The sequence below is a fragment of the Pleuronectes platessa genome, chromosome 12 (genome assembly GCF_947347685.1).
Source record: "Pleuronectes platessa chromosome 12, fPlePla1.1, whole genome shotgun sequence".
NCBI classification, from domain to species: Eukaryota; Metazoa; Chordata; class Actinopteri; order Pleuronectiformes; family Pleuronectidae; genus Pleuronectes; species Pleuronectes platessa.
The window spans coordinates 15,632,560-15,656,837 of NC_070637.1; the positions used below are offsets into that span (position 1 = coordinate 15,632,560).

Genomic DNA, 24,278 nt, shown 5'->3' on the forward strand with positions numbered 1-24,278 from the left:
AAAGGCGATATCTGGGCAACAAGAAACGCCCGTCAGTCACAAGTTGGGCGGGTTCAAACAGAAGATGCTATGTCTAGTTCTTAATGCCTGGAACTAAAAACTGATATTTTTATCTTGAACCCAGCTGTGCAGCGAAAACTAAGGAATTAGCATTTCAATACTGAGAGATGACTATATTTAAAGGTTTATGGCTAAGAAACTCAAGCGAGAGCCTCCGGCGATTGTTTCCAAGACAGCAGCCAAAATGATCAATGAGAGGATGTGCTGACGAAGGTTCAACGTGTTTTGAGCTGAACTATCACGATGAGTCGGCCATTTGGAAAGAAAATGATTTCGAAATTGAAATGAGACACATGCACCCTCGTGCACCTCCAGCTCACGATGAAAGGTTCTCTGATAAGTTTTGCCGTTCTGAATTTTAATCATATTCATGTTTGTGTATTTGTGAATGTGTGTGTGTGTGTCGCTTTTTTTGTGTAGTCTCAGATGAAGATGAAGTCCTCGGCCGTCGTGGATGGAGGCTTGTTCACAGAGAGCTATTGTAACATCTGCAATGCCCAGCTCATCTCCGAGTCCCAGCGCACCGCTCACTATGAGGTGAGTCTGTCCTTGCTCAGGTTTGGAGGATTTTTCTCAGCTTCCTCTTTGTAGCATCACTACACACAGACACACAAGTCGGAGAGAGGAACACATACAGGAACGACCGCTCAAAACAAAACAAAAAGAAAATGCTGCTTTGAATTCTGCATTGACAGTCAGATCTCTGCACTGTTCACCTTGCATCAGCCTCATTTGTACCAATTTATGCTTGTGCTCATGCATTACACATTGACTAAATGCAGCATGCTATTGTCAGTCACTTGCACACCAACAAACACACACACGTGCACTTTGCTTTAATGTAGTCTACTTCTCAGCGGGCTCCAACAAAGTATTTTAATGAGCATCCACTAAATAGTGGAACTTGCATTATTTACCTGGCTGTGTGTTGCGTTTGTGCGTGTAAATTTGCATTTGCACTTGTGCACGTTCTGCATTGAGGTCGTCCTCGATTACAAGACACGATTAGGATTAACGAGCAGACTAATGAGGACAAGGGCCTCCTCTAGAGAGAATTAAGCAAGGACAACGGCAGAACGTGTGTCCGCACGACTGTGCACCAACCACAGTCAGTAGACGGTTAACCAGTTGTGTCTCTGGACCTACGTCTGCGACAATACACAGCCTTGAGTTAAAAAATGGACAGGCTGAGTCACTGCATGTCCTCAATGTCAACCCTGACAAAGGATCTCTGCAGAGGACAGCAGATAAAAGACACGGCAAGAAAGACAGATTGAATAATGCTAACACGCAAGGAAGGTCAATTTTTACTTTCATCACGTCACACTCAATGTAGTTAAAAGACAAAGAGACAAAAGCGACTAATTTTAGAAAGAAGAATATTTATGGGAGATGAACTACCGAGGAGTTCAGGGTTAAAAAACAGGGACCTTATTTCCCATCTTTATTCAAGAGCATGGTCTTTCAGTAGCAACATTTCTTCATTTCACATTCACATTTTTTAAGCTCTCCTTGAAAACCCTGCTCTCGCTCTCAGAAAGCTCTTGTGCATAATAGCTCTGTTCCTGTGTTCGCTTGTGTGCTCTAGTGAAATTTCTGCTCTTAGATTTCTGCTCTCGCTTTTGGATTTTTGTGAAATATCAAAATATCTATCAGAATTCCCCGACTAATAGCATGCATGGTATGACAGAGCAAAGAAATCATTATTTTGCTTTTCTTCCTCTTCTTGTTATTCCATTTTCCTTCTCATTCAACTTCTGATCCTCCCTTTTCTCCTTCTTGACCTCCTTGTCTTCCTCCTTCATTTTCTTCCCCTCCTCCTCCAACCTTTCCTACTCACCCTTTTCCTCCTTCATCTTATTCTCTTGCTTCTCCTTCTCCCCCTCTTTCTTTTTCTTTCTCTTCTTTTCACCAGAAGTGATGTGTGTGTTTACAGCAACACGTGAGATCCAATCTAAAGCTGTCACTCAAGTCGCATGTGTAGAAACATTTGGATGTCAGGTGTGAACTGAGGCACTTAGACCTGTCCACTTCTGCTCAGATCACCTGAGATGCAGTTTAATGCCAGGCAGGATCAAGACTGCTGAGATACTGTCGAGGAAAATTTGTCCAGTTTGCCTCGGGCTTTTCGTTAACAGCCCCAAAAAAATTATAATTTGTGCAGTTGTTACTTTATCTCCTAGAAATGAGGCAAAAGTTTTAGCGCCTTAACTCGTAGCGGCTCTCACTCGTGCTGTTCCCTCGCCCGTACACCTCGATGCTCTCTCACCCTCATAGGCTGTCACACTGTTCAGGGATCAGATTATAACACTTTTCATTTGGACTCAGAGAAAGAAAACCACCGTCTGATATTGTGACAAAGTAGTGAGGCTGCTTAGTGCGGGGATGTGATCGCTCTACATGTGTACACAAACACAGGAGGATGACGTGGATTATATTTTTAAGTAGTTGTTCCCTTCCCTGTCCGTCTCTTCCAATTTTATCTGAGACAGAGGGGACAGAGAGACAGGCACAGTCCATTAGGGAAGGGTGAGGACTGAGGGTCAGTGTGGGGTAACCATGGGGACACGCCAAGTCCTGCTTTTAGCCCACATCCCAGAGCCATCAAGTACATGAACATGTACACACCTATAAACACAAGCATGCTTTCACACACACACACACACGCACAAGCACACGCAATAGCACACGCACACGCACACACACACACGCTCTGACAACATGCATTAGAGTAGTCTGACAATTGAGGAGCTCTCTTGTCTTGGGGGCAGAGGATTCAATCTAACCACTGGAGCAGAGAGTACAGTCTCTTGCCAGAGTCTCCTGTTCACTTTCTCTCTGTGCAGCTCAACCATGATACACACTCATTTTCATATAAATAATGTAATTACACTTATATTATGAATTCTGGCTCTGGACTAGAATCTGATTTATTTTATCTTTTTCGGGTATCCTGGGGGTCAAGGAATTCAATATTACTATTCATGACCTCTGTTGAAAAAAATCCACAGTGGCAGACAGGATCTGAGTCATACTTACAATAGTTGCGTTTTAGCAGATACTAGTGCAGTGCCTACTCTAAACTGGCCAGGTTGGAATGGGTGGTTTGCTTGGCCTGTGTTAAAGCTGGTTGCAGCCTTCTTTCTGGAGCTGTAAAAGTGACCTGCAGTAATTCAGCCTCGACGAATAAAGACCGGCTGCAGGACTCAGAACCCTGAAGCTGCAGCACCTCTGCTTCAATTCTATTCAAAGTTCAGTGAGGCTTGAGTCAGTACGCAGGACCCAGCTCTGGAGACTCAGTCGTCACTTTTGTTGATGAGTCCCAGCCGCCGCTGCTACAGAGCGCTGTTTGTCGGTTAATTCTAAGTGTATTCAAATTGAACGTATCCTTTGTCTAAATCGCATAAAATTAAACATTACACTTCCTTGAGCCCTAACAGTACATACGCCAAGTATTAAGAAAATGAGATGAATGGTCCTCAGCATATGTGAGCCACAGAATTGGAATTAGGAGATCGCTGCAGTTCTAATAACAGAAAATACAATTTTCCTTATGACACTAATCATTCTCTTTCATTCTGATCTTCGTCCTCTTCTATATTCGAGGGCTGGTTGCAGGCCACCACCTGACCAGTGTATAACAGGTGTGAAATCGATGACTTAACGATAAGGATCCAATACACACCAGAATTTCCCATGAGGCTCTATCGGAGCGCTCCGGCCCTTAATGCTCCTCATAATCTTAACTTGCATCGCCGCACTCTGTCGTACGCGGCAATAAAGATGCTATTTCTATGCGTGACAACACTTGCTTCCATAAAACACCACCCGCAGTGGAATTTATAGATAATAATAGATGTTAAGGTCAGAGCGTGCCGATAAAATGATAAGTATGGAGCAGAGTCGCTGTGTCAACCTTGAGCACAAGCACAAAGAGCTGTCCAGACACATACACATGATCTCGTTTTCACCCTGCAGTGTGTCCCCTGATTCTTATCCTTGTGCATTAAGGTGACAGTTAGCAGCTTCAAGGACGGCTCACTGTCCTTTCAAATAAACACTAGTGTGTGTTTCTGCTGGTTGCAGCTTGTAGGCGTTGTGGTATAAAGGCCAGTGACAGGAGCAGACATACACAAACCGGCCTGGAAACAGGATCTGTGATTAGTGAGGTAACTCCGGGCGATGGAACGATGGTTCACTTCATACCCTAATAGCATCGCCATGGTAACCCGTGCTTAACACCTAACCAGCTTCGGAGCAGGTCATGTGTTAATAGCCCCGGCCTACTGACCAATCAGCTCCCTGTGGAAAAGGTAGGAATCCAGAGGAAGTGCAGTTGATAGTGAGAGGGTCCCGAGCGTTCACAGACTTTCGGATCCCTTCAGCGTTTCCTGGTGACTCTTTATAGGAACGACCCTCATTACCGGAGAGGAGCAGTTCCTCAGCAGGAGGTTACCCCTGTGTGGGAGGGCCCCCTGCCGTCTTCTTCATTTCATGTTTTCTTTTGGCTGCAGGCGGTGTCATTGTGCTTTCGTGTAGTTACCGATATCAACCAACAACAGTGACTCATTCAAATTACCAAAGCTATGTATCTTTTAAATAAAAAATATGACGCTGAGCCTTCTTACAGCTTTGAATTGGGTTTAATAGAATTTTTTTTCCAACACCACCAGGGTTGTTGCCAGGACAATATATATATATATACAACTTCCATACACACCCATGAGTATACATCTAAACTACACATTCATTAGATATAATAAGCACATTTTTACATAGATCTGCTGATGCCCTAATGAAGGGGTAGTGAAGCCTGTCAACCTAAGTATTCACATTGTTTATTTTGCCGGCAGTCCTTCCCACGGAAACTGTTGTTTTTAGCCTGGACTGTGTGTGTACTTCATCTAATTATATAAGTAGACAAATATAATTTATATGATTATAGTTGGCACCTTGTTGTATGGAACCCACGGCTCGACAGTGAGAGTATTTCACTGGCATTTGTGACTAAAAATAAATGTGTGCGATCTGTGAACGTTATTCTGGAGCCTGTTGGTGAATTCCTTGTTTTACAATTTTCTTTTTACCTAAACATTTTGTAAATATTGGACCAATATTTTTCCATTGATAAAAGTAACCACTTGATTTCAAGAGGACCTCTGAGCTCACATGGCCTGCTTATACCTCTTTTACATCTAAATTAGTGGGTATATGCAAGCACTGTGTTTCCAACCGGCTAAAAGAGAGCAATTGATTCGTTCTCTATTGCCAATAGGAGAATTTCTTTCCATCACTGCCATTTGGAACCAGATTAAAACCCTTGTTTATTGCAGAGTCCTTTGAGGAAACACCAAATAAATGATAGCAGGTGATGGTGGAACATGGGCTATATAAACGCTGGAAGACCAGTGATGTTCTGTGTCTAATCCGACTGAGTGACTGACTTTTTTAGCATTTGGAACTAAAAAGAACTCATTTATTATCGAGGTGTTTTGCATTATTTATACTGCCGATCCCCAACAGTGCAGCATATGCAAGTGAAAATTAGCATTTGTGAAAGTGAATTATGATTTGGCACCGGGGCTGGAAAGATGCGCATGTTCCCTGAGCTCCGGCAAAAAATACTCATTAGCAAATCAGCGAGGAAAACACTGAGCTGCAGCTTGTCATTTTAAGCAAGCTCCGAGCGTCACTGTCGCCCGGCACGAGCGTCACATCGGCCGTCAGTGATCAGACGGAGCTGTCGTCGGTCTGTGTGCTCTCAGCGCGCTGTTGTCAGTACTTGTCGGAGATAAGAGTCAAACCACCTCTCTGTAACAACACTGTACAACCAAGAGTGAACCTTTCGCCAGTTACAACAGCTAAATCGACTCCCTCACTCCCTTTAGCAGTGTCAGCCCCCCCCCCCCCCCCCCACACACACACAAACACAAACACACACATTTCTCTATCCAACGTTGTACTCAGGGCTTCCAGAGAGCTGAGACTAGCCCGGCTCAATAATCACCGAGCATCATCAGCTGAAACTGATGTAAATTCTTGGAGCGAGGTGTCAAGGTGGAGTGACAGTCCCAGATAGATATTTTTTACAACTCTGCTTATTTCATTTAATAGATTCCAGTTCACTGACTGTTTCTTTCTCTCTCCCTCTCTCTCTCTCTCAGAGTAAGAAACACGCCAACAAGGTGCGTCTCTTCTACATGCTTCACCCTGAAGACGGAGGACCGCCGTCCAAGAGGCTGAGGCCAGATAACCCAGTATGCATCTCGCTGAGTGTGTGCCTCTGTGTTTGTGTTGCATTACATACAAAGTTGATTCCCTTTTCTCACCTCATATGAACGTATTTGAATTGATTATAGTTTGTAAGATTCAATTGTTCAGAAATCTCCATCTGTTTTTCTGTTTCTGTCTTTTTATTTGACAAACTCTCACCTGATCGGCTCCAGACTCGTCAGGTGCATTTCACTGCAGTGTTCTTTAGACGAGCGGTTCTCTGGGCCCAAACCTAAACCTCATTTATTTTAAACTGCTACTTGTTTTCGTGGATGTAGATCATAAAGGTTGACTTGACTCAGTCTTATCTTTTAATCGGCCTGCTCATTCTGTAGCTTGCCCCTAGCAGTCAAATGCTCACGGGAACATTAGTTTGATCCATTGTGTGCAGTTGTGTTCAATAATTCTCCCAAGAGACATTGTGCCTTGGCTGTGGTGTTTCTGGTGAATGGGGAGGTAGATGCCCCAGGACTGCTTTATATCTGACTGTTGTGGGCTACGGCGAGGGAGGTCAGTGCTGTGCTAGCATTTGTGTGTCTGTCTGCATAGATGTTAGTCTGTCTGCGGGTGTGTGTGTATGTGTGGTGTAGACAGGCCTTTGTGTATTTCTAGGTTTCTAGGATCCTGTTTTGCCAAATGGAGCAAATGCTGAGGATGCAACTGCAGACAACATTTTGACTTGCGTTTGTGGGTCTTTGAGTGTGTGCGTGTGTGTGTGCGTGTGTGTGTGCGTACGTTTTATGATTGTACATGCCCTATTCATCTGGCTTGGCTAAATCTCACTCCACACAGACACACAGAGAATACATACATTACACATGCTGAGGACACAGCTGGTGTAAGAATAGTTTATCAAACCAACTGACAAACCAAGCTGTGCCAGAAAGAGAGAGGGGGGAGGGGGGGTGGGGGGGCTGTTCCACAGCCAAGACCTTGGGCCCTGGTGCAATTACCTGAGAGCAGCACTGACTCTCCGTCCCCCACTGACAGCAGCCTCATAATCAAAACTAAGGCAATAAAACGTTTGCCGCCATCCTCGATCTGAGCAAAGTGAAGAAATTTCTGTCGATTAAATCCGGCAAAGCTAAAGCATATAAACAGATCTTGAGTGACAGACCCATAACAAGCATGAAGCTGCACTGGGTGACTGCTGTAGACTGGACATGTTGAGAACGCTTCAAAAGGTTGTGTCATCCCCCACAGAAAACATTTGATCCGTCCTAAAATTTCGGTCATTAGTATCTGGGGTTAGAACATGTTCCGTGTTGTTTGACCAGGTCGGAAGTGTTTACAGCTGCTCCTGAAGGCCACAGATGTGACCGAGAGGGCAGAGATACATGAGGAATCGTGTACATTTATAGACACTGGCTCCTGGAAGACACTTTTTTGGTGCAAAAAACTTGTAAACAACAAAAGTTACAGAAATAGATGTTGAAATTCTAAGAACATTCTCACCTCGGCAGACGCTGGCTGCAGGAGGTGGGGATGTCAGACTGTTGGTTTAGGAGAGTTGCAGAAATTGTGGTTTTAGTGGTGTGGGTTTCCCAAGCTGCCCGATCATCTTATTAACAGTTGTGATAAAGCAGCTTGAGGTCATTTTAAATGGATATTACAAATTAAGCAATACACTTAGGCAGTAAAGCATCACACTGAGCCACAAAAATCTAGTCTTATACATAACTGAATCATTTCCTGACAACATTCTTGAAATTAGCACATGCTGACTGTTGAACCTTGAATCAAGTTGTACAAAAATAACTGGAAAAAAAGGTAAAGTGTGCGCACCACATTCACACACTTTGTCGAAGGCACATGGGATAACCAACACACTCACATCCTGTAGAAATACACACACCTGCGTCTCCATCTGTCTCCCTAAGTGAATAAGACATGACTCAGCCCTCCTGGCCTTCACCTCGTATGGGACACTGAAAAAACACACACGCACACACACACACACACACACACAAACACCTCATCTGCCACACTGTGAGCGCCCCAGCTAGCACTTTGCTCATAACCTTTCACACCGAGATGTGGCATTGATTATCTGACAGTGCTGGAAAAACTAATATAAGAAGCTACAGTTCTAAAGAGACAAAACCATTCACCGTTCAATTTGCGGTCAACTTTTCACTTTATTTTTTCCACCCACGGGAGGTTTTGTTCATCTTTTCCCTGAACTACATCTCAACGTTTTGCCCTCAGGTTCTCAAAATGATTGACATGGTGCCGTCCGGTGGGAACAGCACAGAGAGGCCGTTTTATTGTTTTGCCCAGTGAATGAAATGCCAGCGTCTACGCAGAGTAAAATGCCATGCCTTGAGGTTTGTGTGTTTGTGTGTGAAAGTGTTTGTCGCAGAACAAACAGAGAAAGTAGGTCATAAAGGTGCTCCCAGATGAAAGGGGAGGGGGGCCTGATCCATTTTTCTTCCGCTATTCTCCGCCCTGCTCTCCCTCTCTCTCCTCCATCTCTCAATGTCTGCATTTTTCTATCTTCTCGAAAAGGGCACGAGATAACAAGATGCAATTTTTCCAAGACCTCTAAAGCATTATTTGCACTGTCGCTCCTTTCAATTTACAATTTACTTTGAGTGCTCCTTTGAACAAAAACAAAAAAAAGGAGAGCGTATGTTTCCCCCTGTGCTGCTCCGTGTGTATATTTAGCAATGTTTCCCACAGCGTCTCGACACCGAGCGGAGGGAGAAGTGAGGAGGAGCGGGGAGAAGGCGAAACAGAAGGAGAGGAAGATAAACAGCTAATTAGGAGGCTATTGTTAGGCACACGAGCGGGATGAAGCCACCCAAACACAAAATATCCTGCGATACAGACATCACTGTCGGGTGGCGGATAAACAGGTATACGTGCTGCATGTGCGCGCGCAAACTGAAACGCACAACAATTAGGTCACATGCAAATCAAGTCTCAACAGATGTGTGTGAGGTGCGACAGGTAGATGTGGTGAGGAGGAAGACTGAGGAAGGAATCAGCGGCGTCAGGATACGGAGGAAGAACAGTGAGTCAGAGACGCCCTTCGTTGTTAAAAGTGGTTCAGCGGAGTGGCAGCTGTAATGAGCCGACAATTATTAACACGTCAGTCGCGCACAAGACTGTTCAAAAACTTTCCACGCACAGTCACCGAAATCCCTCGTGTAACATCTGTCACCGAGCGGAAGGATGTGCATTGTCGTCCCCCTTCATGTTCGTCCCTGTGATGCAGACTCTGCCTCGCACTCTGCTCAGCGGGTTCTGACAGGTGAGATCACTGCGGGCTGCCACGGAGCATCATCTCAGCCTCTTTGTCCTCATTAAAATAAAACAACAGTGGAGTCGTGGGACAATATTTCCCTGATCTTGATTTTCCACATGTTTGTACTACAACTACAGGATTTTGGGTAGGACGAGATCTGGCGAAAGAGGAGAAGTAGAAAAAAGGAGGCGAAGGGCAAAGTTGAGGGAAAGAACAATATGGGATGGGTAGTGAAGGAGGAAAGAGGGGGAGCAGGAGGTTCATATTAGAGAGAAGGTGTAATAGAATGAGGAGAGATAGAAATGAGGGGCAAACATGGGAGAAGGAGGGATGGAGCGAAGGAGTGTAGAAAGATTCTTACCTGAGGAGAGGAGGCATTTTGTGGCGTTGGGGAGTTTTTCCAATACCAGTGGTAAATGAATACTTTGAAACAATTCCGGTGCTTAAACGTTGCGGATTTCCTTAACCAACCCTAATGATGAATAAAGACTGAATAGAGATAATTCATTTTTTGGCATTAAATTCAAACATAAATAAATCCACACACTTTCTTTCTCGTCTTTCTTTGGCTTCAATTCTTCATCCGCTAATAGAGCACAGTGAAAACTGGATTTGGGAGTGAGGGAGTCTGGGAGAGTTCAGAGCGAACCCTAACCATGACAGCAGGGACAGACACGGGGGCGAGGCGGGAGAGGGGGGAGGAGGACAGGGGGTGGCGAGGGCCTGCCAATACAGATAAATATTTCATCCCACAACACACAGAGTCACTGAGACTGGTGCCCAGAGGGTGAGGGAGGACACAGGAGGGGGGGCAGTGAGAGGAAAAAAGGCTGAGAGAGAGAGAGGGCAGAGCGAGAGAGTGAGAGAGAGAGAGAGAGAGAGAGAGAGAGAGAGAGAGAGATGGGACAGCTGAGAGACAACGCTAAGCCTGGAAGGTAAAGGTGTCCTTAACTCTCACATCCACTGTCCATGATGCTAACCAGGGCTGACATAACACAGACACACACGCACACATCCATAGATACACACAGCACACACCCACACACTCAGATATGGTGTCGCAGACACTTTTCTATTATTGTCTTCTCTCTCTCTCTCTACCGAACACTGGGGTTGCTCTCCAACTCGATTTGACACCTGGACCAGGGAGAGCGCTGGTGTGAATAGATATAAAAATGAAAAACAGCGAGAGATAACGGAGGTGGAAAGAGAGAATTAAAGGCTGGGTGAGCAGACAGTGAAAAGGTGGAGGCTCAGTGTGAGCAGCGAGAACAAGAAAAGAAAGAAGCTGTGAGAGAATTTAAGGTTTCACAGACAAAAACAAATAAGATGCAGTAATGTATCTGATCCATTGTTTAGTTTTTGTTCTGTTGTCCTTATTTGTATATATTAAAATGCGTGACCTGCCTTATATATGTCTAATATTTCATTTCAAATTCATAGAAATAAATATGGTGAATGGATATTATTAATACATATCTTTTCCAGTCTTATCGACCACTGGATACACTTGCGGCACAAGTCACATTCAGCCGTTCACACCCAGTCGGCACAGCTGCCAGAGGCTGTTTGGGCTTCAGTATCTTCACATTGACACTTCGGAATGCTGACTGGAGGAGCCAGGGATCGAACCACCGCTCTTCGGGGTTAAAAGGTCTCCTGAGCCACAGCTGCCCGCAGCAACCTCCACTTCTTTAACAAGGCTGCCCACAGAAATGTGGAACCAGGCAGCAGAGGCATAAACACCAAGCTGATATGTTGGCCTGAGTTTCAGACGTTTAGGTGAACGTCGATTGGTCTTTAGTTTGAGAGGGAATTATAACACTTGTGAGAAAGCTCATATTAAGTGTTCAACCTGTCTTTCATCTTCTCCACTCTGTGTTTATGGGAAAACACTGGTGCTTTATGCAGATCTCTCTTCTTTGATATTACAGACAAAAACTAAAATCTGTCATGTATCTGCATGTGTGCATGTAACTCGAGCTTTTCCACACCCGGCTTTACAGGGATGTGCCACAGCTGGGTTTCAATTTTCCTGAAACCCAGCAGGTATATTTCAATATAGTGATCAGTAGAACCAAATAGAAGTAGCTAAACGATAGAGGAATATTGTTGTGTGTGTCCTCTTGTCTATTTGCATGTGTGAGCGTGTGTGTCTGTGTATTTGTGTCATTCCGGCACTTGATCTTATTGTTTGCTCCTCCTCATTAGTAATGAACCAGCAGCGGAGAAAGGGCAAAGGCAAGGGCTGAGCCCAGAGAGAGAAGATGAATATTTGATCTGCCCTCTCTTTGCTTGTGTGTGCTTGTGTGCATTAGAAAGACACAAAGCCCAGCAGGGTCAGCACAAAGAGGACATCTTTCCATTTCTTGTCTCCGCACTTTCCTCTTCACACCTTCGCCTCGCCACACGTCTCTTTTCACATCATTCCCCTTCTTGGCCACGAATCTCTTTCCCTTTCACCTCCCTTACCCTCTCCTCCCCGTGGTCTATTTTTCTCTCAAGACACCTCTCCCCCCCTCCGCTGCTCTGTTTTACCATGTCTCCCTCTTCCCTGCTTCTAGGACTGTGCCGAAACAGAGGTGGACAGGAACAAGTGCTGTACCTTGTGTAACATGTTCTTCACCTCCGCCATCGTGGCCCAGTCACACTACCAGGGTAAAACCCACGCCAAGAGAGTGCGCCTGGTGCTGGGGGAGCAGCCCACCCTACCCACAGGCATGACCAGCCCTACAAACACAGGTATCTCCCACGTTCTGCACCTTTTGCTTTCTGGGTTTGGTATAGGAACAAGGTTGTCAGCTTCTCTAGAAATTTTCTGGAACTTTTCGTGCAAGCCCCCGATTAAAATGTTTGGAAAAGGCTCATGTGTGAAAATGAAAAAATTTGGAGAACACAAATCTGTCATGATAGGAAATAGGTGCAAGAAGATGTCAACTTGGCAAGGCAACGAGATTGGAGAGCCTTTGGCGATAAGGGCAGATGCCAGTGTTGATGTGGTGCAAAAAAAAAACATGAGATTTATCATCATGTCGTGCCTCCTGCCTACTGCGCCCCGGCTTCATCTCTCTCTCCTGAATGTTCCGGACATTTCGCTGCTGTTGTAGCGTTCTTCATATATGAAAGGCAAACTTTGTGAGAAAATTTCTAAACCCAATTTTCGGAGCATTTTCCAGAGTTTATGTCTGGAATCTATTGCTCCCACAGCAGCTACAGAAGTCAAGGGTGTGAGTTGGTGCCTGTTTTGGAAACCAAAGAGAAGATCTATAATCACACTTGACAAGCTTAACATAGACTATCCTACAACCAGCCACATTGATAATCAATACCCCTATGGGATTCCAATCTTGATGTTGCTCACAGAGCTTGTTCTCACTAAAGACCGGGTTGATTAACACTCACCTCTGCCTGCACACGCCGGGGTAATCCATGCATTCAGTTTTGAAACGACAAGTATCTCTGCACCGGGAACTATTCTTGGTTCAAAGCATATTTTTTTATTGGAAGTGGATTTGGAAAGCTTCAGTCATGCTTCAGTCAAAACGTCTAGCCTGGGTGTCGGAGGAATAGTGTGTGTGGAAATGCTAACATGCCCGAGGCGCCAGAAGTAACTTTGAAGGTGAAGCCCACAGACTTTCATTTACAAAGGTCTAGTGATTAAAGAAAGAAATATCCTTAACAAATCAAGACAACCCTAGACTGAATTTTGTCCATGCTCCTGATTGTTTAAGTTTAGCGTTTCTTTAGCGTCTGCTGGTGAGTCGTCTCCAGGCGAGCTTTACATAATGTGATTCAAATTGGATTCAAAGTGAAAATTCACAGAGCTATAAACGCACAACCGCTCCAAAATGGAGTGTTATAAACGAGCCCCTGAGTGACTTTTCTTAAACTTTGGCCTAGTTTGGAAAAGTGTCACTTCTGCGCAGCCGTTGCCGTGGAGTTTATGCGGTTTTGTGACAGTGGGACCTGGAGGAAAAGAAACAAGAGAGCGAGAACAAGGGGAGAGAAAAGAGTGACCTGGGAGAGAAGAGAAGGAGATTTCAGGAGCGATTAAAGTCAAAAGTAGTCTTCATGATCACTCCGAGATGAGCGCACCGCAGAAGATGCACAGCCGAGCTGACAGGCTTGTGCGTGCACAGGCACAGAAACGCAAACATGCACACACAATCATCGGGAATATACATAAGCAGGATGACTGAGGCATGCATATTCACATGGACGCTGGAGAAACACATTTGCACACCACACTGTGAGGAGGCAGAAAGCAAGGGGCCATGTGGGGTGGAGAAGCCCTCCAGAGGAGGAGAGCTGAGACTCACACCTTTGTTCCCTCCCCTTTCGCACATCACACACAGACGCACAACACCACCTCCTTGCGCTGTTCTCACACACACACACAAACACACACACACACACACAGTCACGCACACTGCCTGTGCCCCACTCCGTGAAAAACACTTACTTCTGCTCCAATGTGCAGAGATCACAGTCATGAGGGAAAAAGGGTGGGAGAGGAGAAAGTACATCAGAGGATCAGTCACTGCACGTGTTGTCCCACAGAGCTGACAGAGCTCAGGAACTTCCATCGTGCACGCACACACACACTAACACACAAACATGAAAGATTTTAGGGACGGCTGCATCTTTGAAATTAACAGCGACCAAATGAAATGCCAGCTAAAGAGTCACGGGTGTTGGAGTTTTGTAAGTGAGATGATGGAGAGGCGAAGGCAAACACCAGCAGCGGGGGAAAGTGAGTGGGTGTGGTTGGTGAGAGGAGCCGAGACACAGCCATAGATACAGTAACTATGTGAACCGAGCCATCAAGGAATGAGCAACCAATCAGCTCACAGGGCTTAGGTCAATTCCACATGCATACACTCACGAAAAACACAACTCGCACTCCGGGTCTTTGGGTCAACAATCCACATGCAGGCTCGTCAGTTGTAACCAGAGAGCTGATGTTTATTGTGAAAGAACAGACATGAATCATTTCAACTTAAAAGCTTGTGTGAGTGGGCTTTTGTTCGCGGTATGAAATAACTAAAAGGTGGGATATTGTGACTGTGTATAGTCGGTATAACTCGAAAGTCATCGACACGTTGTAGATGAAAATCTGCACTTTCAGGTTTGCCATCTGGCATTAGAAGGTTTTGCACACAGTCTGGCTGTGGCCAACCCCCCCCCCCCCCGCTGTGTTCAAACAAACAGTTTGAGCTGAGATGATTTCTTCGGTATGCGAACTGTACCTTACACACGCAAGCAGCCTATTCTGGAGCTTCATTCATCAGCACGCAAGCCTTCACACATTTCTCTGGGGTGGATTGCACACTCAATCTGTCAACCAAACACCCACACGCACACACAAACAGACGCACCACACGCACACCATCGTGCCGGCATGAGCCACAAACCGGGTCCTGTGGACATGTCAGTGGCTCTTGGCTATTAATGGGCAATCACCATGGTAACCGGCGTCATACACAAGTAGCAGGTCACCTGGAGAGGAGAGGAGGAACAACAAAATAGGGCAAGAGATGAGAGGTGGAGCAGAGAATCGGAGGTGGAATAGAATGAGGAGAGATGGGAATGAGGGGCAAAAATATGTGAAAGGGAGGGATGAAGAGGAAGAGGAGAAAAGAGGAAAGGAGAAGATGTAAGTTCCACAGATGTGATCCGCAACAGTCTGTTGTTCTTGCGCTAAGTCCTGATTAGTATGATCTAAAACCTAAAACTGTAAAACGTGGGAAATTGTGTTGAAATTGTTCATGTAATTGTGAATACACTGCCTCCATCTCTTCTTTCCTCTCTTTCTCCTTCCACAATCCCTCACCCCTTCTCTTCTTACTTCCCTCCAGATTCCTCCCCTTCCACACCATTGCCCCCAGACCCCGCCGCGTGTCCGCCTCCTTCCCCGGCCCTGCCCTGGCCCGCGGCGGTGGTCGGCGGAAACGGCGGAAGAGAGGCCGGGAAGTACTGCTGCCTGTGCGGAGCCTGGTTCAACAACCCGCTGATGGCCCAGCAGCACTACGAGGGCAAGAAGCACCGCAGGAACGCAGCCCGGGCACGTCTCCTGGAGCAGCTAGCGGGAAGCCTGGATGCCACGGAGAGCACAGGTCAGCCTCTTGGCCTCCGAGCCCCACACACGTGCCTAGTGAAGGGCGGCAGGGGTGTTACGACTTTATACGAGGAAAGACGATTAGGGGGGGATCACACAAGATCTGAGGCACTGAGGGTGGACTGAAGTGTTCATATGCCTTTCAATGTGGTGTACTTTACACAGGTTTATACTGAGGTAAGCCACCACACTTGTTTACAGATACAATTAGAAACATCAGATTCGCCTTGAATATTTAGGAAAAGTAGTGTCCTACATCTGTCCGAGAAATAAGCCTTTGAGTTAAATTGTATAATATCAGTTGAGGCTCTAAAGTAGCTCTGCCAAGTTGAAAAAATTACTCAAGTGCCATCGCCCAGATATCTAGTGTTGGACTTGTAAGCCAATATTAGTAATGCCACATTAGAAACTCCAGCTAATGTGCGGCCAAAATAAAGACTCTATCAAGTTGCGTTTTTGTAATTGGACGATCTAGGGCCTTTGGAGCTTGACCAGCAACTTGAGATAGCAGAGACAAGTCAGGCTCTCTGCCAATCCACTGTGAATACATGTTTAACGCTTTACATCTGACACCGTAAGGAGACTAGAGACTGTCTCATCCCACACTTACTCACTTCTCTCCAAGCAAAACCCATGGTCAGGTTATAGGTAAAGGGCCAAGTAGCAGTACATTGTAGCGTCTACACTCTGACAGAGAGGCACCAAGTCCAACTCGTTTGCATATTTCACTAGTGGCAAAACGTAAGGACACAATGTGATTTAGGAATGCATACTTTAGACTTAACTATCCAATAGGATGCGAACACCTGCATGTAGCATAGAGAGTGACAGCAATTCTAGCCTTTCGAGGATGTGCTGTTGGAATGGGTGACGCAGGGTGAAGGAGATATATTGGGATGCTCTGGGAGACATCTCCAGACAATTGCTCATGTTACTCTGTTGGCATAATGTTACACATTCCGTCTCTCCCTAATTAAAAGGTATTTCTAAGTCCAAGGGAAATTTGGGAAATTTGCCACAGTCCAACCTGTCCTTGTGAGTCATTTGGGGTCACAAGCTGAGGACTGTGACCCCACAGACATCTCAGATCTCAGCAGTCTCCTCATATTACAGTAAAGGGCGCCCACTTGTTAGTGAGAGCATTACTATGCGTTAAAGTGTCAAAGTTACACGACCTCTGCTGGCATGCAACCCTAATTAAGAGAAAGTACATCCCTAATTGGCATCACATTGCACACTAATAATTCTAGGGAGGGATGAAAGAAGAGTCCCCCACAGAATGATCAGGAACTGAAATGACTGAACTTCTGCACCCAGCTGTTGTGGCTAAGGAGGTAGAGTGGGTTAGCCACTAACCAGGTCGGTAGTTTGATCCCTGGCACCTCCAGATGCATTCCAAACTCTCAAGAAAAGACTGAACCCCCTCATTTCCTCTGATGACACGAATAGGTTAATGCAACTTCTATTGTAAAGCAATAGGCAAAAAAAACTAAATGAATACAGTGAATTAACTAAGAATAAGAAGTCATGGGTAACGAGTTCATTTCTGGTAGTAGGATATTATAATGAAACTATTAATAGTATTTGGTACAGAAAGTCTGTTTCCCCTTCCTGTTCCTACAAAACATTTTGTCTAATATCATCCAACAGTGCTCCCACACTCACCCCGTCATGTGCACAAGTGTCACACAGCACCTCGACTGCACACATGCGCACGTTTTTGACATACTTACTCCAAAACACACGCAGCACGCAGACGGCGCAGCACACACATACAAATCCTCGGCGAGCAGAAGCCGTTCTCTGTGTGCTCAAGGTGCCATGACACAAACCATTATCTCAAGAAGCCAATCATATTAAAAGCATGAGTCATGTTGCCGCCTCCACTGGCTCAGAGGCTTAAAGTGGTGTCATGTTGAATATCGTCCTCCATCCAAAACACTGTGACCCAGATCCCACAACCTCAGAATTTGACTCAAAATCTCAGCAGCTCTTCAGAACGCACTGAGAATTAAGGCTGTATGGTAGCAATATACACTATATTCAGAATTTTGATTTTTATTGTAGTTTAATCCAGGATCTTTGCACTCAGCGAGGAGTGATGATGCTCTACAGCAAAAACTCTCTCCAGTCTTCTTTCGAGCGCGACCAACTGGTCTACGACTCCTAAGTGAGCTCGCTGCTGACACGCTCCATCATATGTGCCATCAATCAAGTGTTCGTTCCAGCGCCTTTGGTTGGAAACACTTTGTTCAGCACCGTACAGCTCCATTGTCTGTACTCGTTTTGTTGTACGGCTAGAGACGTTTCAATAGGTGCAAGATTCACGCATCTGATTGGCTATTAGCGCCCCCTCAGGTGTGAAGTCACAGGTGATCTAGATGTGTGTGGGTGGGGTGGGGGGGGGGGGGGGTTCGAGGGCGAAGTGTCAGCTGAGAAAAGAGAGAGGGAAGGAGGAGAGAGGAGGAATTCAGCCTCAGTGCAGATTCATCTCCGTCCTTTTGTCCACCTTTTTCTTATTGTGTTTTCTGTTTGCATTCAGTTTCCAATTTCCACCAGACCTTTCTCCCTGCTACTCGGTCTTCTGTGAGTCAGTGTGTGTCAGTGTGTGTGTGTGTGCGCCGCGCACCATAAGGGGCGCCGATCTCTCGTCATGTCTCATCTGTCATCCTCATTAGCTCCCCATGAGACACAGGTGAATTATTTACAGACCAATATTCCCCCTCTCTCCAAACCAGGGCTACACAGTGTGCCTCGCTGTGTTGTCCGGTTGCGTCTGGTTCTGTTGATGACGCTGACCTTTACCTGTGCTTTATTTGTCTTTGTCTTTCTATCCTCTGCCCCTCCCTTTAACACTCTCACCCAAATGTATCACGAAATCCGTCTGACATTTTTATTGTCAACGTTTCTTACTCTTGGATGTTCTGGTGTAATTACGCAGACAGGGCACAGGGGAGAATGTCGTTATTTTTCCGTGGCTAGGAGCCAGACGAAACCCTTTGGTGATGGATTACAGAAAAGGGCGAGGTGGTTGGAGTGGGGGGTGGCCACTGTCGAGGGATGGAGCCCGGCTGACTCGGCTGTGTCTTTACATAAATCACTACAGGGGAAGAAACCCCTCAAGACAGAGCCGGTGCATTGTCTCTTCTCTCTGGAGACTCAGCAGAGACTCATAGGCAGTGATATAAGTGTCTAGGATCGTAGTGTGTGTGTGGGGTTGTGTTTGTATGTGTGTGTCTGTGTGTGTGTGTGTGTGTAAGGACCCAAGAGAGGGTGAAGTACCAAAGCAGAGAAAATTGTGTGTAATTGATTGCGGTGCCTGAGTTGGGAGACAGAGCTGACCTCCTCTCCCATGAGACAGCAACCACTGTGGCACAGTTGCACACGCAAGCCCACACCCACACACACCAGACATAATGCAGGCAGTGCAGATCCATGAACGTAGCAGCCACATTATGAACTAGGTCTGGTTTTGACACTCAACATGTTTTGACTGCCAACTGAAATGTGTCTGTAACATCAGTATTACCGGCTATTTTTAATTAGACATTCTTTGATTCATGTCAGTTCCTCTCATGGAGCATTTCAGTATATTTTGGCTTCAACGAGCTGTAAATAAAGGTTTGTTTCACGACTGACCAATGTCCTCCCTGGAGAGTTGGAAAAACACCAGCATTGTAAACAATGTTTCAATGTTGATGGAATAAGAATTATACCATATTTAGTTCAATAAAAATGGTTAAAGCATGTTTATATTTCCCAAACTAAGGTATATAATTAGTCCCAGAACTCAAATTGGCACAGCTGGTATTGAGCATGTTGAACCACCATCAAGAATTATTCATTATTTGAGGATAAACAACATCGAAGAAACTGTTGCCCCGAAAATATGGTAATTTGAAGTGGCTCAGCGATATTTTGTTTTCTGTGGAAGTAATTGTTTTCGTCTAAAGCAGATGGTCTTTCCAATTACTGTCAGATTCGTTAAAAAACTAATTAGTCCCTCTAAGTTTGTTGGTTGGTAAAACTCCACCTGGACTGACTCGCACCCGACGCTCAGCCCCTCTCTTCTTTCCTATTTGTGATATATTCCTGCGAGACGTAGAGTCGAGCTTTTGCTGCAGACTGTTGGTTTGGATGCATCTCAATGGGTTTCTGTTTGGATCCCGTTCCTTTTGAACCTCGCAATGCGCAGGATAAACTAATGGTGCACCGCGGCACAAAGACTCTATGGGAAGTGTGAATAAATTTACAAATGAAATCCTTACAGTGAAATTCTCGGTTACAGCCGGTAGGGAGGAGGCGGGAAAAAAAAGAGGAAACAACCTTGAAATTACCCATTTGTAAGTTGATTCTAACAACGCGCTTAAGCCTCATTTCCTCCCTCGTCGATCATGTTACCGCAACGCATTTCACAACGGTGAGGGCTGACCTCCACCTGACAAACCCCAATAAAAGACAGGGCAGTTAAAGCTCGGTAGAGGAGAGAATGGAAGGAGCCGTGAATGTCACGATAGAAATGGATCATTAATGTTGCTTGAAATATACAAGATTCTGAAATCACTGGAAGATGTGAAAATGTATTTTTCGTAAAAGACTATCATTTTGTAGCACATTGCTTTATTTGGACAAAAAAGGCGTGTTCTTACCAGGGGTGCTACCAATTGCCAGGAGTCTCTGTATAACAGCCACGACCAGCTCTTAGCTCATCCCCTCTTTTCTCACCCCCTCGTTTCTGTCTCGCTGACATCTATTTGTGTAATTAACAAGGCTTAGAACTCCCTCACAAATACTGCTCGTGCTCACCAAATAAAAAAATGCAATCACAACTGTGCCCTGCGTGCTGTCGCTCGCCTTGCACACACACTTTTCCCGCATGCAATTAACACATGCAGGAAAAGTGCCCACACAGTTCCCGCTCTGAGCCCATACAGGGCACCGAGTGGTCTGATGCCAGAGCTGTTTTATTAACAAAACACAAGTGTGTGTGCATGTGGCTGTGTTTGTGTATTGTGTGTTCAAAGGGTTGGCACACACTCCCACAATCTGGCACGGGCACAAGCTGCAGCATATTGTACATCAGCGTTACTCGGCCAGGCAGCGGGGAGGTGACATCAATCAGGCTAAAAGCAGGGAAGCTGCCTTTGTGTGCGTACACATACGCACATGGCACATAAAACACAATCGCATACACAAGAATAGACTTCTTTGTGTAATCCTGGCAGCAGTATAGAATAACCGGAAGATAGAAAAGGAAAGAAAATGTGAAAGAGACTTATCGCTCTTTTCTTTTCCAAATCACCTCCTCTTTAATTAATAGCCTTTTCATTATGAGAGAACAGATGTAATGACATTTTGGTTCGAGAGGACGTACTTTTCTCTCCCTTTCACACACACACAGATTTGCTTCCTCACTATCTCGTAATAGATGCAAAATACCAACATTCAAGCGAAAGCGGTGCTTACTGCAGGCGACCGGTTCCATCTTGGCTTTCTTGTAAATGACTACTTGTCCTTAATCACCCCTGAAACCGACAGAGCAGCTCTGTCTGATAACAGGGAGCAGATAAGCCACATTATGCAGCACTGGCCCCAGTGTAAATGACCTCCCACCACTCCTAACAATATTACAACTTCATCTCCCAACGTACCTCACCAATTACTGCTGGGGAAGGTCAAAGGGTGATGGAACACGCAGACGACTCATAGATCTCGAAGACGGTAATGGCTGCACGGGAAAGGGCGACCACACACAGGAGAGCTCACCTGATCCCAGACGCAGCGCACACCGACAATAATACGTTCACAACTTTCTAATAAAAGAAGAGGAAATCAGACGAGATGTTATGGTAACTAGTTAAGGTTAGGTTCGGGGGAAGCGCACCGGCTCGACCACACTTCTAATCACCTGTCAAACCGACATGTATCCGGTCGACCAATCACGCTCCGGTTATCTCACAATCCCCGATCTACCCTTTCCCTTCCCTAGAAAAAGAGAAAACATGACCAGAAAAAGAAGAAGAGAAGAAGAAAATAAGGACCTAGACCAGGGGTGGGCAAACTTTTTGACTCGCAGGCCACATGGGCCAGGACCAGATGAATGGAGTGTTTTTGTGAACTAATATAAATGACATGGAAAAATCATTACATGAAAGGATTTGGCCTTTAACAAGTAGTAAAGCATTTATTTGCAAGGCAATTTAACAAAACCCGCGTTCGGAGAAAGGCTTGCTAGCCTTTGCTATTTCGAATGCCATCAAAAAGCTTGCTTTGGTAGTTGACTCTTGAATCACAGTTTGTGGATGAAAAAAATGTTGCTGAGTCTTTAAATTAGCCGCCAACCTCTGATCCGTAGCCGTCCGTTCTTGCGTTGACTGCTTGCTAGTGTAGTTAGCATGCTTCGTAGCAAAATGACTGCTGATGTTGTACTCCTTGAAAACTGCGACAGTTTCTCGGCATATCAGGCATTCAGCCTCCGATTGGACTTCATTGAAAAAGTAGTTTGTTGTCCACTCCGTGTTAAACACTCGGCACTCATTGTCCACTTTCGTTTCCTTGATCCGCTCATTTTACAGAAGGGCTCACAGGGCAAAGTGAAAAAGTGAAGGGAGATCATGTGCCCTTTCGAGCCCTATACACCACACTCCCGGTCAAATTTAATTTAGCTGACGCTTTTATCCAAAGCGTCTTACAATAAGTGCATTCAACCCGGGTACAAACCCAGAACAACAAGAAGCAAGCAAGTACAATTTCCTCAAAAATGAAGTAAAACTACAAAGTGCTATAAGTAAATGCCATCTAAGTGCTACTAAATTGTAATTTTATTTATTAAAATAATTAATAATATTTGAACAATTCGGCGGGCCGGATTAAAAAGCCCGCGGGCCGTACTTACCCTCATCATTTCATCATCCTTCCCTCATCCATACCCCTCCTCATTCATCCTCCTTCCGTCATCCCTTCCCCCCATCGATTCATCCTCATTTGATCAAACCTCTATTCTCCTTCCCTATTCCTACCTGCATCCTCTTATCCTCATCTCAACCCTGCTCCATTCATCCTCCTGCCCCCTAACAACATCCTCCTTCCCTCAACCTTTCATTCTACTTCCCTATTCCTACCTTCATTCATTCATCTTCCTTTCCTCATCCATTCATCCTCCTTCCCCCAACCACATCCATTCATCCTCTTTCCCTCATACGTACCCTCATTCCTTCATTCTCCCCCCCTCATCACCTCCCTTATCTCTCCATCCCTCAACATCATCCATTTATCTGACTTTCCTCAAACCTACCCACACCCCTTCTTCACTGACCCCTTCATATTCAGTTTGGCGGATACCCCTTGCATGTTTTGCTATAGGTACTGTCACCAGTGTGCCCTCCCAGACCAGTATTTTACGTTCACTACATTAGTATCCCTTTAAACCCCATACTGTCAGGGTGTGGTCCCTGAAGGTGAATTAACCTTAAACAGTCGAGTTTGTGATTCACTGATCTGAGTGAAACTCTGCAGTGACACTTCAACACTGAGCAAAATGTGACAAAAATAGCACTTTATTTAATCTGTGACAGAATCCAAAGCCAACATGTCTTGTTGCCGCCGGCCCTACCCTCTTCGACACAGAGCATTTCCTCTGCCCTTGGAAGAGAAAGATGTTTCAGAGCTGTAGTCGTCACACGTGAACGCGGATGTTTTTCTAGGGGGTGGACACACGTCATGTTTTCTCTGGTCATTAAACCCCAGCATGCATTTGGATCACTCCTACAGCGTGTCAACTCATTTTCCCCAACATACATCTGTCTCCTCTCCATCTTTATTTATTCACGTCTTACTTTTCTCCAGAAATCTCCTTTCACTCATTCCGTCTGCCGCCCCCCCGCTCCTCGGTTGCACTTCACCCCTCACTATCTCCATCCTCATCCATCTATTTTTGGGAGTTCATCTCGACCACCTGCAAACCCTCCAATTAGTTCACATCTGTGTCTGAGCCGCACCATTTCAAGCAGCGCACATTCACCAATACAACACGGATGTGCATGCATGCACAGCCCTATACAGTGCTGCCCTGTTCTATTCTTACCCCCCCCCCGCCCTAATTCTTCTCGCCCTCTTGAAATCTAGCTTAAAAAAAAGGCACCTTCACACGCACACTCACTAGAAGAAGGAAAAAGGCACTGATCTAAGGATCTAAAAATGTAACTGGCTTTCTGCTAATGATTCGTCTAATCAAATGCACTCTAATTAGGAAAATTACTCTGCACTGTGGCGTGTAAAAATAAGACTGTTATTAAGTGTCAGTTCAGTTTCTTATTGTTCCTCACGTTGGCCTCAGTGCTACAGCTGCTGCTGCTTCAGCTGCTGCTGCTGATGATCCAGATGATGATGACAGCTTTTTAAGAGTTGTTGATGAACCATGCTATTATGAGAGTGCCCTCACAGTCTCCACTGTACCTGTGTGTCTGTCTCTCTCCAGGGCTGCGCAGTAGTTACTCCTGCAGCGTCTGCAGTGTCGTCCTCAACTCCATCGAACAGTACCACGCACACCTCCAGGGCTCCAAGCACCAGAACAAGTGA

The 24,278-nt window shown here is 45.4% G+C and overlaps 1 protein-coding gene across 2 annotated transcripts; it reads left to right on the forward strand.

Annotated features, from left to right (window-relative positions):
- The first annotated feature begins 486 nt into the window (after window positions 1-486).
- Window positions 487-24,278, forward strand: zgc:171482 (zinc finger protein). Of its 2 annotated transcripts, XM_053436776.1 has the most exons (5): window positions 487-597; window positions 6,225-6,317; window positions 12,148-12,301; window positions 15,442-15,699; window positions 24,178-24,278. In XM_053436776.1, exons 1-5 carry the CDS (start codon window positions 487-489, stop codon window positions 24,276-24,278), a joined length of 717 nt encoding a protein of 238 aa, XP_053292751.1. The 2 variants fall into 2 exon arrangements, with proteins under 2 accessions (XP_053292751.1, XP_053292752.1); XM_053436777.1 differs by lacking the exon at window positions 15,442-15,699 and having other exon boundaries at window positions 12,148-12,325.